General features: G+C 40.4%; 1 protein-coding gene across 1 annotated transcript in view; it reads right to left on the bottom strand.

The window, feature by feature from the left end:
- NR3C2 (nuclear receptor subfamily 3 group C member 2) overlaps positions 1-17,876 on the bottom strand; it is a 214,836-nt gene that overhangs the window by 52,158 nt on the left and 144,802 nt on the right. The window contains 1 exon segment of the mRNA XM_050895297.1: positions 7,738-7,854. Coding sequence (XP_050751254.1) covers positions 7,738-7,854 — 117 coding nt within the window.

Below are 17,876 nucleotides of genomic sequence, written 5' to 3'. Positions count from 1 at the left end.
AACCACTATTCAGCATAGTGAGCCCACCATACTTTGGCCAAGGTTGTGTCAGGCATGGCAAGTTAAATCTTCACGCCCTCTTATTCAGGTGGAAACTCTCTGAAGCAATGGCTCGGCAGAAGCTAAAAGGACAAGTTCCTCCTGCTCCTACAGCTCCTCGCAGTGATGGGGAAGTGAGTAATGGAAACACACCACCACAGACCACAGGGGGAGGTTTCAGAAGGGCTCTGGCGATAACTAGCAGCTCTGGAAAGAGGAACAGGAGACACAGGCATGCTTTCATAGTAGGGACTACACTTTTACTGTGGGATAGAGTAAAAAGGATATGGGCTTAGAGCACTGTGGAAGGAAGCATGATAATTTGGTGATTCAGGAAAAAACAAAACATCACCAAGAGCTGCGTGTAACGAATTTCGGAAATGCTGAAGCACTGGTCTGCTCCAGCACGATGAGACAAAGCAATGAACAGAGCTGTTACAGGCTTGCTTGCTTTTATGCATCTGTATGAGCAACAAAGATAAACAGCAATCCATTTCAGGATCCTCAGGAAAATAGGTCGTTAAATTTAAATGCCCTACGAGACACAGAAGTGGTGTACCAGGACACAGGGGGAAAAAGGGGGTCAGCCTTGGTCCTGGGGAGTCAAGAGGCCACAAATGTCATCTACCCTGGGAGCATCCTGGAGGTGAAAGCTGGAGCCCTGACAACAGACAGAGAAGCTTAAAAGCTCATGGGCACTGTACAGGGGATCCCTGCAAGCCAGCCAGCAAATGCCTGTCAGAAGGCATCCAAGCAAGAGCCACTGCTGTGCTTCAGTCGTATCACCTAACAACAGCAAAACGGTGGGAGATTTTTTTGCACCTCTTCTGGAAGGACCTAAACCTTCCTCTCAGAAAGCTGTGATTGCCCCTCTCCATTTTGTGTTTTGAACCAAAGCAAGACACCACATATAGAACATGAACCGCTCAGGAAAGAGCAACCTCTGAGCCTGTACAGCAAGTGCTGTATACTGCTGAAATCAGACAAAACCCCATAGAGCCTGCACGCACAGTGCCGCCACGTGACACGAGGCAGGCTGGGACACGTACTCCCAGCAGGAGCCCAAAAAAGTTGCAGCTCCTTTGCAAGGCTGGCAACCAAGGGTGTTATGCCGTGAATGGTACGATGGAGCGTCCAGCAGATAAAACAGAGAAGTCTGGAGTTCAGCAGACCTCTGCCAAAAGCCTGAAAGGCTGTTCCTGGAGGAAAGACAAACATTGCTGGCAGCTGGGTCCTCATCAGAAGGCAGAGCTGAAACCAGCAAAACTTGAAAAAATAAAGGAGGACTGAGAACATGAACCTGATTAGGAGTTTGATCAAGGATTGCTAAATGCGAGCTGTGTGCTTTCGGACTACTGCAGTGCGTCTTCTTGAGCTGCCTTCACATATGAAATAAAACCATCAGCAAAATGCAAAGTACAAGGACATGCTTTCAATACCGTTTTTTTAACCAATGCCTGAGAGATTACTCTGACATTACCAGCCCTCTTCAGAATTCTGCATTTTTAATCATCATTCCCAAATAGTTTCTTAATAGTTGTGGCAAGTGACTGCTCTGATAGTTATCTACTATATTCTTGAGGATGGCTCAAGTCGAAAAGTTAGAGGGTCACATCGAGAGCAGGGCAAGAGCAATATCTTGTAACATGGAGGAAGACGGACACAAAAGTAGGAAAAGTTCATTGCTGAACAAATTGACTTCTACAAGATCCGAAACAGCAGGACTGACTTTTTTTTTTTTCCTTTTTTTAAAAATATTCACGAGGTGTGGGGTGGTGGCGCAGCAACAGCAGCGCCTTAAGAACAACTGACCCTTACTCAGGCAGAAGGATGTCCTCTTCTGAAGAGTCACCAACACGGACTCCATGCAGCAGCACGACTTTCCCTGCTGATCCCTCTTATGAGTACACCCACGAGACAATTTGGGAGACCTAACAAAATCACAGCACAAGGTAGCATGGTTGCAGGCTACGTCTTAAGGTTACATTACTCGCTTGGGCTCAATACACTGTACATGCAAATAAAAGTAGGTAAATCAGTGCTTCACTTCTCTGCTAAGAAAAAGCACAGATTTTAACACAATCTCGTAACTTGATGGATTTCTAACACAAATGTTTTCTGAAATTGTCACATCTAGAAAAATACAAATGTTCTTTGAAACAATACTAATGATAACCTAGACATTGGTAGGTACCACAACTAAGTTGCCCAGCTAAAATGCGAGAAAAATTGACAACATGAGGTTTTGCTTCACAAACCCCACAAATAACCTTAATATACTGCTGTATATTGGTAAAAGTCACTTGGAAGAACTGACACAAACCCAGCTGAATGTTCAAGTTAAAAAAAATTGACTAGATTCCCTCAGAAGAAAATGCTACACAATAAACGCAAATAAAAATGCAGTTAAAGTTAATGGGCATTTCAAAATACTTTGCAGTTAAAGTTTAAATGAAAAATAAAAGTTAACCATACATATACCCAAAATTGCTTTAGTTTCTTACACACAGGGTTTTTTCTCCCTTTCAAATTTATGAAACCTTGGTTAGTAGAAAGTTGGTAGAAATTCTGAAAGAAAACCAAGAGGATACATTTTTGCTGTATTTAAGTTTTTCTTGGTTTTCAGTTTTTTAATACTCATAGTTTTTTCCTCTTCCTTTTCTCCCTATTGCTTTTTCTCAAAAAGATAGGAACAATGATAATATAAACTACATAAGCTGCATAATACCGCAGTTTTAAATCCCTACTAGTATGAGTTATTAAACAGAAAATGGAAAGCTGGGCAAAAAGGTGAAGTACTGTATCTTATTACTGATTCTCTCATTTAATCTATTTTTCAGATTACTGAAATATTTTGATGTATAAAAAATAAGGATATCTGCAAGTGAAGAGTACAAATCACACACAGCATCTTGTGCATGAAGTGTCTTACATATGTAAATGTATGCAAACTCAAGACTCAAATTTCACAGGCAGTCTCTGCAGACAGAGCGATGAACGATGTAATTTGCAAGGTGAAATCTATTTTATTTCCCTTCGATATCCAAAGGGTACTTCAGCAAGCTGCTTCTCACTGTTGTGGGAGAGCACTACCGGTAAGTCTCAGCAGTGTTTTATATTGGAGCCAAGGCAGGAAAGGATTGCAGTCCTACACGGTACAGACCTCTCAACACTTTTTTGTCCCCTAAGAATGTATGGCACATCACATGGCAGAAGAGGGATCTTCTCTGATCACGCAGCAGAAGACGGAGGGATGCCTGGTCACTAGGTCACATCAGAGAGGCAAGGACTAACCTGCCAACGAAAGGGGGGTGCGGGTCCCCTCAAGTCACACCATACAAAACATTTCCCTTCTCCAGGCTTCAGCACAGAGCGCGACACACAGCAGGACTGAAACCAGGAGGCTCTGCGCCATCCCCGGCGCTGCTGTGAGCCACCAGCTACCTCGCTGGATGCAGCTGGCGGTGGCATAAGAAACCACGCTGAGCACCAGTGTGGGACTGGGGGGTCTCACCGCAACCCGCCCGCCCCCAATGCTGCTGTGGGGACAGACAGGACTAAGGAACAGCAGCATGAGGTGGGAGTCAAATGAAAATGTCTCGTGCGGAAGTGAGAGACTCGACAAATCTGATCACAGCGTATGCTGGAAGAAACTTCACAATTCATGAAGTCATTCTGGTCCATAATTAACTGAAAATTAATTACAGAATCTTGAAAAGAGCATAAACCAAAAATGGGCCAGCATACCTTCATAGTGCAGTTGCTCACTCTGAATCTCTTCCAATAATTAAGTCTAGCATATGGCACTGGAGTTAAAAAAAAAAAACAAAACAAAAAAAACCAAACAACAAAACAACAAACAAACTATGATTCCCAAAAAAGTTTTGGAGTCCTACTTGCTGAAGGGATATGTCTGTCTGCAGTGCACACACATACTTTCTAGAAATGAGGAGGATGAATTAACGTGATATTTGGCAATTTCAGCTTTGCAGAAATTACAGGTTGCAGATGCTTCTTACAAAATCAAAACAAAAGTTGAGAAAAGAACATAATTAGGTAAATTATTTGCTGACTTGATGAATAATTTTCTAAAGATTATTAGAGGATATAAGAGCTTGGAAAACGCTCCAGTTTTTCAACAAACAAAAGGAGGAGGTAAACAATAAAACTGCCAAATTAATTTGGTTGAGCATTCGTGAAAAGATGTATTTTGTATCACTGAATTACACATATTTTTTAAAAGGTGCTTAAAGCATGGCATGCTGCCACACATAAAAATATTATTTTTTTTAGAAAAAAGAATGTTAATATGCTGGGAAGTAGAAGATACGCCATCAAAACAAACCTATAACATTTTGACACAGTAAAAAAAAAGAAACGAACATTTTTAAAATATTAAGAAAGAATATAACCAGAAGAAAAAAAAAACAAAGAAAAAAGATCAGTAGATTAATCAGAGATTTTGCAAAAATGTGCTGCAGGAAACATGGAAACTCTCTTTCTGCTTTCTAGTTTTCCACTATAGAGATTAATATCTTCAGTAACAGTAGGAAGACAGTCACAAACTTTCAAATTACAAAATTTGCTTTATAAACCCCTTATTGCAGTAATTGGGAGGAGCTGGGTGGCAGCCTGGGGTCTTTCACTTTCATCTGTAGATGGGCAGAACTGCAAAGGAGAATCAAGTTCTGTTCCAGACCATGGGAGACAGGACCTTGTTTCCTAAGGCAATATTTCTTCTAGATCAACTAGAGGTTTGTTGTTTTTTTTTTTTAAATGAGAGGATAAAACATTATAGTTATGTAAAAGTGGAAAAGAAATGCCCATGGCTGCAGCAACTTGCACACATTTCAGCCCTGAGCTATGCTTATGACCCTTTTGCATATCATCTTACTCTATTTCTCACGAACCAAACACATAGGCATCTCTGATAGTTTGGTTTTTGTGTTTACCTTTGCTTCCATTTGGAGGGTGAGAGCTTAATTAGATCTACTGCACAAAGAGCACAGCGCTGTGCAGTGTGACTCAGCTATAGACAGTACTATGCTGCAAATAGGACTTAAACTAAATTGCATTTATAAATTAATTTTCCTCCAGCTCCTTACTGATCACACTGCCTAACAAAATACCTGCACGTTTTGCCTATAAAGCCAAATTAGAAACAGGTAAAATTCCTTTTTTATTGGAATAATGTATATTCTTGGCAAAACTAGGCTGACTACATGAAACTATAAGCTACTATGTATCTTCATAATAATATGAACATACTCGGTCTATTCAAGCTAATTACGAAAAAATGGTATTTAATACCAAACCTTGGAAATTCATATTAAGAGAAAATTACTGTTGTCAAATACGCATTAATATCTCTTCTTGCCATTTCCACCTCCTGGCTCGTGATCATCTCCACCATATCAGAAACCCCCTGCAACAGCACACAGCAGTTCCCAAAATGAAGTCTGAGACGCTGTTTTGCTCTTCCATGGATGCCCAATGCAAAGCTCACCACTAGGGAAGAAAGATGGCCTAAGCAGCAAATGGCTGCAAGCTACCAACCTTTCCTGCCAGACCTGGGCTGGCTCAAAGGCTGAAAGGTCCGTTAGCATAATCTGGCAGCCCTTGGGGCCCTCTAAACAGTGCCTGGGCTGCAGGCACTTTACCTCTCTCTGGCAGTCCTCCCCTCTGCCTCCAACCTGGCCTTTCTCTCCTGGACCACGCAGAAGGCACCATATTGCACTGACACCCAGAGCCGTTCCCCCACTCTCTCATTCATGGCAGTGACGGAAAGACCTTTTTATGCCATTTTAGCTCCTTTATGTGGCATAAAGGGATCAAATCAGGAATGAGAATTTCACCTTAGTTTCTCTACGTGAAGAAAATCACCAAAACAGCTAAAGTGCAAAGCTCAACTGCACGCCAGCTGTACACTGCAGAGGCAGATTTGGCCTTCTAGGTCATTAAATGCAGATCACTAATTACAATTTCCAGCAGACCACCAAGCTCTAACACAAGGGAAGATTTTTCAGTGCATTCCTCATTTACAGCATTCCAGCCAATATTAAAAAAAAAAAAAAAAAGCAACCCCCTCAAGCAAAGTTTACCTCCTCCGTTCTTTTTTTGCAGACAACACTGTGTGAACACATCCTTTGAAACACACCAGGAAATCGCAGTGATGAACTCATGACATTGCAAAATGTCACATGTTGTTGTTTCAAAAGGTTATCAGTTGGGATGGCAGCCCTGTATTTTGCTAGAGTGCTAAGCACACACACCTGTCCAGGAAGGCAGGCTTGCAGGAGTGCTGCTGGTGCTGCGCAGGGCACGGCAACGGAGGACGCCCTGCACCAGCTGCTGGCGGGCTGCAGCAAAATTTCCAGCACTCCAGGGATCTGGGCTTCCAGCTCCACACACATTTGCAGCACCTTTTTTTGGGAAGAAGGAGCTACTATCATGGAGCTCCTGTTTCATCAAAGGTGCTGTTCTGCTTCCTTTGCTAGATTCAATAGCGCAGATCAAAATCAAGGGAAAGCCGTCAGCCCCCAGCATACCACAATCTGGCCCCCTTTTCCTTTGGGAAGCAGAAACAAGGGGCCCAGGGGGCAACGCAGCATCTCAAAATTGGGAAAGGGGTTGAAAGAGGTCTTAACAAGGCTGCTCTCCCCAAAAAAGTAAGGAGCGGCTTGCTTGAGTATTTCTGCCAGGAGACAAGACAGAAAAAGAAGTCTGGGAGGCAGAAAAATGTACCAGGCAGCAGGCAGGAACCAGGATTTTGCATATAACCTATGAAAGACAATAAATCTATCTGCAGAACTAAACTAAGCTACTAGGAGAATAGGTCCAGGAGGATAAAAAGCAAATTGCGAGTCTGGAGGAATTAATGTGACCATGTTATAATTTTCTGGAACAGTGAAAACACTCTAAGGGAAGGGTTACTCTGTGCATCAGGGAAAGGACCTGCAGCAGTATCCAAACCCCCATTCACAGACAACATAATAAACCTAAGAGTGGTGGGAAAAAGTGATTTGTAATACAATTTGCTCAGGTGATGACTTGAAACAAGACGCCCACTGAAGCACAGCCAGAATTGTGTAGACATTGCAACTGAAGAATTAAAACAACAGAAAAAGCTATTATAAGTTTTGCTATCACACTGTTTTCAAAATACTTTTGATAATTATTAAGAGAAGGTTTTGCCTTTTTGTTGTTGGTATATGAATGATGGAGTAACATCATCAAAATTATTACATATCCAAACAGTTGCAGAAATATATCAATATAAATGTTGAATAAGCAACAAAAAAAGTTGAGAGGTTTCACTATGTGTGAATCTGCTTTCATGATGGTGTAAAATGTTTTTCGGTATTTGAGAGAATGCTCATCACCAAAAAAAAAACCCCAACAACAAAAAAAAACCGAACAGGCAATACTTGAAACCTGAACACTTTTAGCTGTACGAGATTCCACTAAAATTACTGTCATCATAAAACACCCACTTTTCTTTTTTCTGAGCCATAAAATACATATCTCCAAAACCTGATTTAGAATGACAATAGTTTATTAGCTATTAAGCACTTCTTCAGGATAATTCCACCTTAAACTTTTGAGATTATGCAGCTGCTAGAATTATAAAAAGGCTGCACATTTGCAATGTTTTTGCCTAATCAAATTAAGAGACCAAACTATTAATATTCTGCTTACCTCCTAAATTCATTCCAGCTTGCAGACATTTCTGTAATCGACAGGCTGGGCAGTTCTTCCTCCGAATCTTATCAATTATGCAGTCATTCCTTCCCGCACACAGGTAATTGTGCTGTCCTGAATGAACCAAAACCAAAATGCATTATTAGAGGATGTATTTACATAATTCCAATTTGTTCTTCTCTGTTGTTTTGCTGTCATTTTGAGCTTCTTATTAATGCAGACATTCCTAATTCCATTCTTTAGCCTTCCCAATAATCTTGGTGACTTGTCATTGGCCTTACTATGAGCACCTCTTCTGTTTAATTTAGGAAACAGTTTTGGTGTGTCACTCACAAGAGAGACCTCATTACTTTTTTCTAAGCAGCACTGGAATTTTTCTTTTTGCAAAAAACAAACAATTGGTTTGAGCCTTTTCAAATCTTCTTACACATGCCATATCACAGAGTAGCCTGAAAACTCTTAGTTTTGGTACAAAACTGGGGGCCATTCTCATGCTAAAGAAGTTCACAATCTAAAGCAGAAATGCAAAGTAGAGGTTAACTTTCCTAATATACTCCCCTCTCTTCAACCAGTTCGCTGAGTGCTTGATTTCTGATTTAATCAGTTACCTTCTATACAGCAGGTTTCTGAAGGGTTTACCAAAACAGGTTTAAATCACAACCGTATTATTTCAGTTCTGTAAAGCCCCACAGAAGCACTCCTGAGGAGACAGCAGGTATTTAACATACAACATTTAGCAGAAGGGAAATACATGGCAACCAGGGAAATAGGCTGGCATTTAACAACTTGGAGACTCAAAAAGCATTTTGCTTCGTGGGAGGAACATAGGTAGAACAAACGGATGCAGTGTTTCAGACAAGGGCACTGCCACGTGGACTTTTCAAAGCAAGGTGCTTGAATTTGATGTGGAAGAATAAAGGAAGCCACGAGGGGTTGGTGCAGCGTGACAGCAGAAGCAAGAGGAGATTATTTTAGCTGCCTCGATCCAGAGGTGGCATACGGGGATCTGGGGCGGCCAGAACAAATGGGTTGCAGCAGATGTGACAAAAAGCAATGCAGAGGGTTTCCAGAGGAAGGATGAAAGGAGAGGACACAGCACACAGAAGTATAACAGACTGTAAGGCAAGCCGCAGGATTTGCCAGCATGCGAAGTTCAAGAAAACAGTCCTGTGTAAAATACAACGGCATGTTGCAGGCTTACGTAGCGGGCGCTGTTAAGAACTACCAAGTCTTAGGTACAGGCATTTTAGACATAAGCTAAGAAACCCATTACTCTGTAAACTAAACACAAGTTTGTAACAAACTTGTCTGAAAGGCAAGGTAGAGGAAAAAAAACCTCAGATTGCAAATGCAATAACACCAACCAGCAACTAAGCAGAGAGACTCCAAAGCAGGTCATGAATGATGCAGGCAAGATGTGCAGAAATCCAAGAGCTGTACAAATAATGTTAAAGTTGACGCCAATGACCAAAGCGAGCACCAGCCATGAGTGGGGAGGGGAAGCCTGAGCAGGTCCCAGAAGCAGAGCTGAAATGAAACGCATGGGAGGCTGACGTGTGGGGAGAGGGAGCAAAGATGCAGGCTCAATAAGGGGCCAGAGCTGCTGTAGGACAAGAGGTATAAAATGTTTGCCAAGATATTTTCCATAATACATACATGCTTCCTCGGGAAAGACAAAGAGAATATTCAGGGGACACAGGAGACCTGGCTTCTGTTGTGGGCTCTTTCAGGAATTTGCCTTAGAACTTCAGATAAGTTTCATCTATCTCTGCATCTGACTCCCCTTCACCCTTACCCAATGTTATCTATTCAGACAGTGAACTGAAGTTTGGGCTGTTTCTTGCATCTCTTCAATGAGCATCTCACACAAAAAAACGATCTTATTTGAGTAAGCTAAGTGTTACTGTAATATCACAAAGGTATCATCATTTAGATAATGCTTTAGATGTTTAAATAACAAGCAGATGGACAAATAAGGGTTTTTATTAAGGCACCTTACCTAGCACTGTGACACAGATGAAAAACAATAAAACTTAGGCAAAATAATTCATGAATATGAGCTCATGAAGTTACATCAGGCATAAAATCAAGTTGTACAATATAGTGATGGCACCAGCGTCCAGCAGCTGGCCTTTAAGTAGGCCTGCTAAACAATAAGAAGATAAAATTCTCAGCTAATCACAAAATGAAAACCTGCTTATCACACAATGTTTATTTTATGATGTGATCTATACAAAAACCAGATACACAAGAGAAAAGTTAACTTAATTCCTATTTACATTTTTGCTCTGTACTGACTTGAGCACATCTCCTAAAGAAACACCATGCAGACAGCATGAAAGTAAAATTAAAGTAGAAAACAAAAGTGTTTTAAATAATGATATACAGTATAAAGATGATTTATATGCCCTTACAAATACTGGTATACTATCTTTTTGTGGGGAGAAGGGAAAAATGGTTGTTTTCTGCTAGGAATGTAAGTATGATTGCTCAGTGCTCATACAATGTCCTTTGTACATCACAGAGTACTGCAATACCATTTTTAGGCTTCCACAGGCGGGTGCAGGCTATTAATATGACAAGTCTGCTCTAATGCTGCAAAATGAACCCCACTGCAGAATTACCCTGAAGGCAGTTTGCTCTACAAAACTGTACACCTGTTAAGTCAACATTTTTCACTAGTGCTTTCAAAAGCTAATGGGTTTAATAAAAAGAGGTTAACATTTATGTACTCCAGGATAATTACTTGGGTCACATTCTTAAATATTGTGAAATGTTTATTTGATTCAATCACTGTCACACTGTGACTTCATAAGAAATATTCCCACAATAGCAGAATACTTCCATAAGTCACCCTTCAAATGGTTTAGGTAGCCTGCAATTATTACTTTCTGGCCTATGTACTCTAGACCAAATAACTTCAGAAAACATAACTTAGTAAAGGTTCATCAATTTTTGAATCATGCATCTCTGAATACTAATGTATGGTACAAAATCTGTAAGTAGTTTTTCTAGTAAGCAAGGCAAAAGTCTTTCCAAAAATCAAATGTCTTCTTGTCAATTTTTTTAATTTCTAAAAAAAAAAATTAAATAACCACAGTCATCTTAAAGCTTACATTAATGGAAGTAACTTGAAAACCCTTAAAAAACAGAATGGATCAGTATTCAGGCAAACCCTCTATCTAGAGTACAGCTATGAAATAACAATGAACAGTTCTTCAGTTAAAAAGGTTGTCCTCTATGAAAAAAATGGCTTCAGACTTCCATGCAGTCAAATATGGTATGTTTCAAATAAAACCAATTTTGTAAAATAAGTTAGTAAAGCAAAGACACTCATAATGAATCAGTATCTTCCATTTGTGTAGCATGAGCCTCACTCATGCTCCTCAACTTCAGAATCAAACCAAAAACCTACACATCTGAAATTGATGCAGCTCTCAAGACCTCCAGGGCTCTTCAGGATCTCAGTGAGGTGATGGAGACCATCCTGCAAAGAGGCTGATGTTTTTGTGGTGCTAGATCTCCGACTCTTTCAAGACACATATTGATCTGCTTGTGTAGTTTGTGTTTAGCTTAATCCAGTTGTTCTTTTTATCCAGCTGAATCACCCACAAGTGGGCTGGAAGGTGACAGAGTAGATATCGAATTCTCATCTCCCATGTGCTAAATGCATTAAGATGAAAGTAATTTTTACATATGCCACCATTAAGTGCACTTATACGAGCTAATTCCTGTTCCATCTAAAATACAGAGTTACAAAAGATGCCAGGAAAATTTCCTGTTCAAAATAAATAATTAATAGGTACTACACAGTTACATACTAAGAAGAAATGCAGATCTGTCCTATTCACAGTAGAGCTAGAGGAATATTTGAGTTTGAACTTTCCAGGTTATTGTGTTACTACATACTACAGAATGACACATCCAAATGTACGCACAAAAATACTTTAATGTTTCCAACTCTCTAACCTGCAAAGACTCTTTAATTCCCTGCTTTTATAAACTTACAAAAGAAAACAATAAGGGAGTATTTAGGAAATTCGGTCTTCCCTCTTACTACATTTTCTTGAACAAGCAATATTCAGCAGTAAAGGAGTGGAGAAAAAAAGCTGTTCTTATTTGGCCTATGAATTACTGCCAAAATGAGGTTGCAGCAGAAGTCGTGCCTTTCCCCATTTTAAAACTCCAGCACAATGATTGAGCCACTGGTCCCCAAAACTGACTTGCTAAGATGAGCTCATATATGTCTGCAGAGCGCTGCTGCACTCTTCAAGGGGCCACGCTACTTCCAGACATGTAAGGCTGCAATAGGAATGGAGTATAGATACTTCCTGTCACTAATATTTCTGTTACTAAGGCAAAATTAGAAAATTACAGAAATTTCTGAAAGATTCCACGTTTTATCTTCCTCCTAAAAATTATTTTTTTTTCCCCAGTTTTGTGAAGTCTAAGTCAGGAACTGCAAATCATTAATGACTCTTCTACATTTCTGCTCTCTTGTTAAAATAGCAACTACTATGATCAAATGTTAAATTTTGTAAGGGGGGGAAAAAAAAAGCATAGTGCTGGAAGAGGATCCAAAGACTGTTTAATTCAAGCCCACTCATGGAAACATAATAAGACTAGCTTAACAGTTCAGGCAGGTTTGTTTTTTTTTTTTTTTCCTTTCTCTAAATTTGTCTTAAAACCTTCTGAGGAAAGGTATTCTGCAACTTCCCTACAAGCCATGTGATTAGGCTAGTGATTAGCTAGCCTTGAAGCTGCGTTTTTTCCCTTTGCATTTAACCCAAATGGGAATATTTTGCAACTCAAAGAGATGTTAGCACTCCCCCTAAGACATACAGAGTAATAGATCCCCACCTTCTTACAACAATCTCATGCCTATCAAAAGATTGATGTTCCCCACCTCTTTGATAGACTAAACAAATCTATTTCTCTCAATCTTTCCTCATAGGTCATGTTTCCTAAACCTGTCCTCATTTCTCTTATTCTCCTCCAGCTTCTTTCATAAAACAGAGTGCCCAAAACAGGGTGCATCTTTCTTGCTGAGTTTCACCACCACTAAGCCCAATAAAATAGTTACTTCCTGCATCTTGCACACAACAGCCCTGCTAATGCAATCCTGGACCAGATCTGGCTTTTGGCAATGGCATTAGGTTGTTGACTCATGCTCGCTTGTGTGCCACTAACGCCCAGCTCCTCCTCTGTGGCACCCCTGCCTTCCATGAGTTCTTTCCCGCTTTCACATGGGCAGGCAACTCTCGTTTTTTCCTCTGCTAGAGCTACATGCCTACTGCAACATCCCCTGGGAAAGGTAAGGGAAAAGTCCAAAAGCCACTCCAGGTACACCTTCTGAAACCGGAGCATGCTTTGGGTGCCAGGACAAAGACGTGATTGAGGAAGCCTCGCAAAAGGACGGGGAAGTGAGAAAACAGGAGTGGCAGCTAAGGACCAAACAAAGCAGAAGTTGTTTGAAAAAACCTCAACTTGTAAAATAGCATTTTGATGTGCTTCAGTGAGACGCATGTAAAGTGCCCAAACTTTCCTTCTTCCTCCACAATGAGAATTAATACTTTGACATAAAATTGCAGGCAAAGTTGTCTTCTCCCTGCAGGCTTCCAGAACAGCCAAGCCTTCTTCCAGGGTTTGAGGAGAGAGGAGCTGGAAGCCACCTCCAGCCCTGCCTTGCAGATCTGCACATCGGAGCTAGGATCCCTTTTGCGGCTTCTAGGCTGGAATAAGGGCTTAGATTTCTCCGTACTTCCCAAGTGGAAAGATTATCTCCACGATAACAATGATATGTGTAAAAGCCTTACGGCTTGGAGTACCTATTGGCACCTGCTCAAGCAGGCATGTATAGGTGTTAAACACTATTACCTGGGCATCCTTAGTGCAGGGAACTCCTCTAAAGATCCTCCTGCTGCTCCTATCAGTATTTACCAGCATAACCACCCATTTTACTGAAGTTACTCCTGATAACACTAGTGAATGAGGGGGAGAAAAAAATCTGGATTGAATGGCTGTAATTCTACACTAAGTTTCCCTCAATTCCATAAATGTTATTTACCACTCAACTCTGTCTCCTCCCTTTACCCACCAGCCTGTCAGACCGCACAAGTCCAGCCCCTGCAACCCTTCTGACCTGGGCTACAGAGCTTCCCTGCTGAAGGAAAGACAAAGAAAACATGCTGCAGAAAATTGTCAGGATTTTCTAAGGGAGGCCTCTCACCTCAAGAATATCTGGTCAGCAAACAGAACTTAACACCACGCTTTTCTGCTTTCTGGTATAGCCCTAATTAAGGGCTTTGCCTCCTCCAGCAATCTCAACATCGCAACCTCTCGTTTGTGCTCACTGAGCTATGTGATATGTTCCTTTCATCCAGCTCTGAAACCCTCACAGATTTTGTGAAACGGATGTTATCTTTGTAATCCATATAAGCTCTTTTAATTAATAAAAACAAACTATTTCTACCTTTTAATGGCCAGTATACAAATAAAATTACTGTTAAGACCTGCCACAATGATTTTCCACATTCAGAAAAGGATTTTGTGTTTGACAGGAGTTGTATCACATTATCAAGAAACAAACTGCATATACCTGAGGTTTTTATTTCATCATCTGCAGTAGGTAGGTACTCTCAAATAAATCAGCATGATAAGTACAATGATGAACCTCTTTCCAAATTTCAGTTTTCACAGAGCCTCTATTTCTTGAAATTTAAAAAAAAAAAAGGAAAATGCCTGCTATTCAATGAAAATCAGAACTGCATTTTCATTTAACAGGTCCATTTGTTACACAGTTGAGGGCTTTTTTTTTTTTTTTTTTAACAGTTGACAACTGCCCAGCAACAGCAGCCTATGTTTGCAGTCACTATTTTAGGCTACATCACATGTCAATTACATAACCTTGTTTTACTGCTCTTGAACTGGTTCGAACAACCTGGGAAACAGATTAGGGCAGTCCCTCCCAGCCGGCCATCCGCATGCAACGGCAGGACCTGTCCCCCCGCTGCAGCTCCAAAGGCTGCAGCCACGGCGAGTCCCTCTCTCCATAACTAGTTACTTATTGCTAGACCCACCTGAGACATTTGATAATGAACTTCCTCAGCTCTGTTTAAACCAGTCCAGTCTGACCACAGTAAACTAATAAACTCGATTCCTCACGCTGAGATTTATGTATAATGCAGAATAAGCTTATAAATGCCACAGACAAGGTACAGAACTTAGATATGAATATTGCCCCTTCATTTTATATAGCGAATGCTCGGGGTTTGTATTTTAGATATTGAATCTCAGGGTTTCTCAAAATTCAGTCTGACTTCAGGGTCCATCTCCCTTATTACTCCACAACTTTACTCATCTGACCGTATCATTCCCAGACAATATGCTTTTCGGCTGCAGACAAAGGCTGTATCTGCCAATCGCTCAAGATGACAATATCCATCTATTAACAACATTATTACAGAGTGTGCTTATAGCATAGGTATAGTCTAAATCCTTCTCTGAAGCAAGAATTTAGAGCTTTCCCTCCTTTATGATGAATCAGAGACTTAATTAAAATTTATTTTGATTTTGGCAAAATATTCACCACATCTGGGATATTTCCTGCTTGCTTCTCATTCTCAATTACCTTCTGCTAATTCTAGATCCCGAGACATCTTTCAGTTTCTTTACTCTTTTATATTACTGGATTAATTTATCTATCATTTTCATGATATTTTTGTAAGTCTCCTTACTTTCTACTTCCCCCTCCTTTTTCTTTCCTTCAATAAAATTTATTTTCTAACCTTCTCCTTTACCTACTTTCATCTTCAGCCTTGTACCCCCCTCCTGTTTCACAAGTCTTTCTTCAGTCTTCTCATTTACCTTCTAAATGTATTATTTCCTCTATTCAGCCACTAACCGGTGATTTCACAGGGCACATTTACACTGCAGTCAAAGGTATGGCTACAGCTCATTTCATATATCCAAGCAAAGTATTTTAAAACTACCTGGGACATGGATAAAAACATAGTCTCAACAGCATCATCCTCTGCAGGGTCTACAAAACCCAGCTAGGGCTCTTTTAAAAGCACAGGCGCATCAGCTGGTGCTCAAATAGTGAGGATAATCTATGAACTTCTGCAACACCGTATTTTTCTAATTTTTCTATGTGCTTTAAACGTTGTGTTTAACTGCTATTTAATTATAACATGTTATAGTTAAACATATAATTAACATGTTAATGTTGACAAAAACATTCTCAAATCCAGCGTGTTGGCCTGTCATCACCTGATCTTCCTCCGTCTAATTTGAAATACGCTACGGATTCTTACTCGGTATCCCAGAGAAAGAGCTGCAGGTTGTCCTTAGGTGGTGATTATGTCATGAGCAATGACTTAATGCTCTGCACATTAACTACCACACTTGTTTCCTCCAGAAAGCCAAAGTTTGAAAGCACAGATGAACTACCAGCGCTTCCTCCAACGGTGACTACAGATATAAAGCTGACTCCTCTTTTTTCTGGATTTGGAGCAGGGAGGGCTGTGTCCCCTGATGCTTTGTATGTGAAAGTTTTCGAATTGCCATACTGTTATGCACTCCCTATGCACATCTAAGAGCACAGACTTCAATGCTCTGCTAATTTCGACATGGAGACTGTCTCCTGCTCCTTCACCTTCCTAGGAAACTTGCTTTCACACTGGGCTGAGACCAGGTTAACAAAAACAATTGGTACGGTCTGGTGATCCTGGCAAAGGAGACAAGAAGTTATAAAAATGGTTCTCGCTCGCTATTTTAAGCGGACTGAAAGGGCACCGATGAGAGGGATCAAGGAGAGAGAGGAAATTTGGCAAGGGAGCATGGGATGTAGCCCAAAAGAGGCTACTATTTTCTGCAGGAGAAACCATCCAGCAGGGATGAAACCTGTTAACAACAGTGAGACAAGTGAGCAAGAAAATATATGTAAATATCTCATATTTGACGTACATGTGTGCATTTTCTTCTGCCATGCTTAAAACATGCTGCAGAATTTTGAAAGCCTCTCCAAGCCTGTGCCTGGTGCTTCGGCCATCCCATTATCCGGAGGGACTGAGCCACCAACACAAGATATGCCCCAAACTGGTACTGAAACCATCCCCAGGGCTCCCACTGTCATCTCCACAAAAAAGGCAGAGTTCGTACCAACCAGCCACAGCCACAGCCAGTCACAGAGGACAGCTACGGCCTCCTGAAATCCAGAGGAGCTAAGAAAGCTTTCGGTTCAGCACGTTGGAAGTCTAAACATGGCCACATGACTGACTATGCAGTAATTCCCTTTTCATGTCGTCAAAAGAAATGCTGAATGATACTAGATAGCACAGAAAAGGAAAAGTATCTGATCTTTGCAAAGCATTTCCGATTCAGTGGAATCACAGAGCATTAGAAATCTGTTTAGGAGGAAAACCAAGGAAAAATAGCTATAAACACCAAAATAATCCTGTTATCGAGCTAAATCATTTTGTTTCTGTTTTGAAATTAGTTTTCAGTTCAATTTCTTTTGATTTTAGATTATAATGAATATAGTAAAATGAAGAGGGAGAATTAGAGCTTTAGAGGATGTTGTTTTGACAAAATCACATATCTAATATTTCACAGCATTTTCTTTCACAGCAAGTTTCCAAATTTTCATTTTGGTTTAAAATCTTAACTGAAGACTAACTTTGAAGTGTCTAGATGCTGTTATCTGCAGAGTAGTACATATGATAGATTTATAAGAGATCATGTTGCATGCATGATGCCTACTTCTGCTTTCCCATGCTAAAAATCTGATAAGGCATTCTTGACATACTACAAATTTCAACGCACTTTAGTGGAAAATTTCAATGTACAAGAAATGGTCTAGAAGGACTGGAAAGACTTTTTAAGTAAGCATCATGCAAAAATCTTAAACTGCAACTGAAATGCCCTTCCATTTTCGCTGATAAAAGTGGTCAACCGCTCTGCAACATTTACATACATGATGTAGTATCCTGCTCTACAATTAGCTCACTGTTACAACTGGATTTCAGGAAGTACACAGTGTAAAATAAGATTTGTGTGAAATATCAAGTTCATTTAAGGGAATGTTTGAGAGGGTGTGGGGGGTGTGCATTCTGGAATATGGAGCACTAATTGGT

This window comes from Gymnogyps californianus, chromosome 4 (genome assembly GCF_018139145.2).
Source record: "Gymnogyps californianus isolate 813 chromosome 4, ASM1813914v2, whole genome shotgun sequence".
In the NCBI taxonomy this organism is placed as follows: domain Eukaryota; kingdom Metazoa; phylum Chordata; class Aves; order Accipitriformes; family Cathartidae; genus Gymnogyps; species Gymnogyps californianus.
This window is presented reverse-complemented; position numbering and strand designations above follow the sequence as displayed.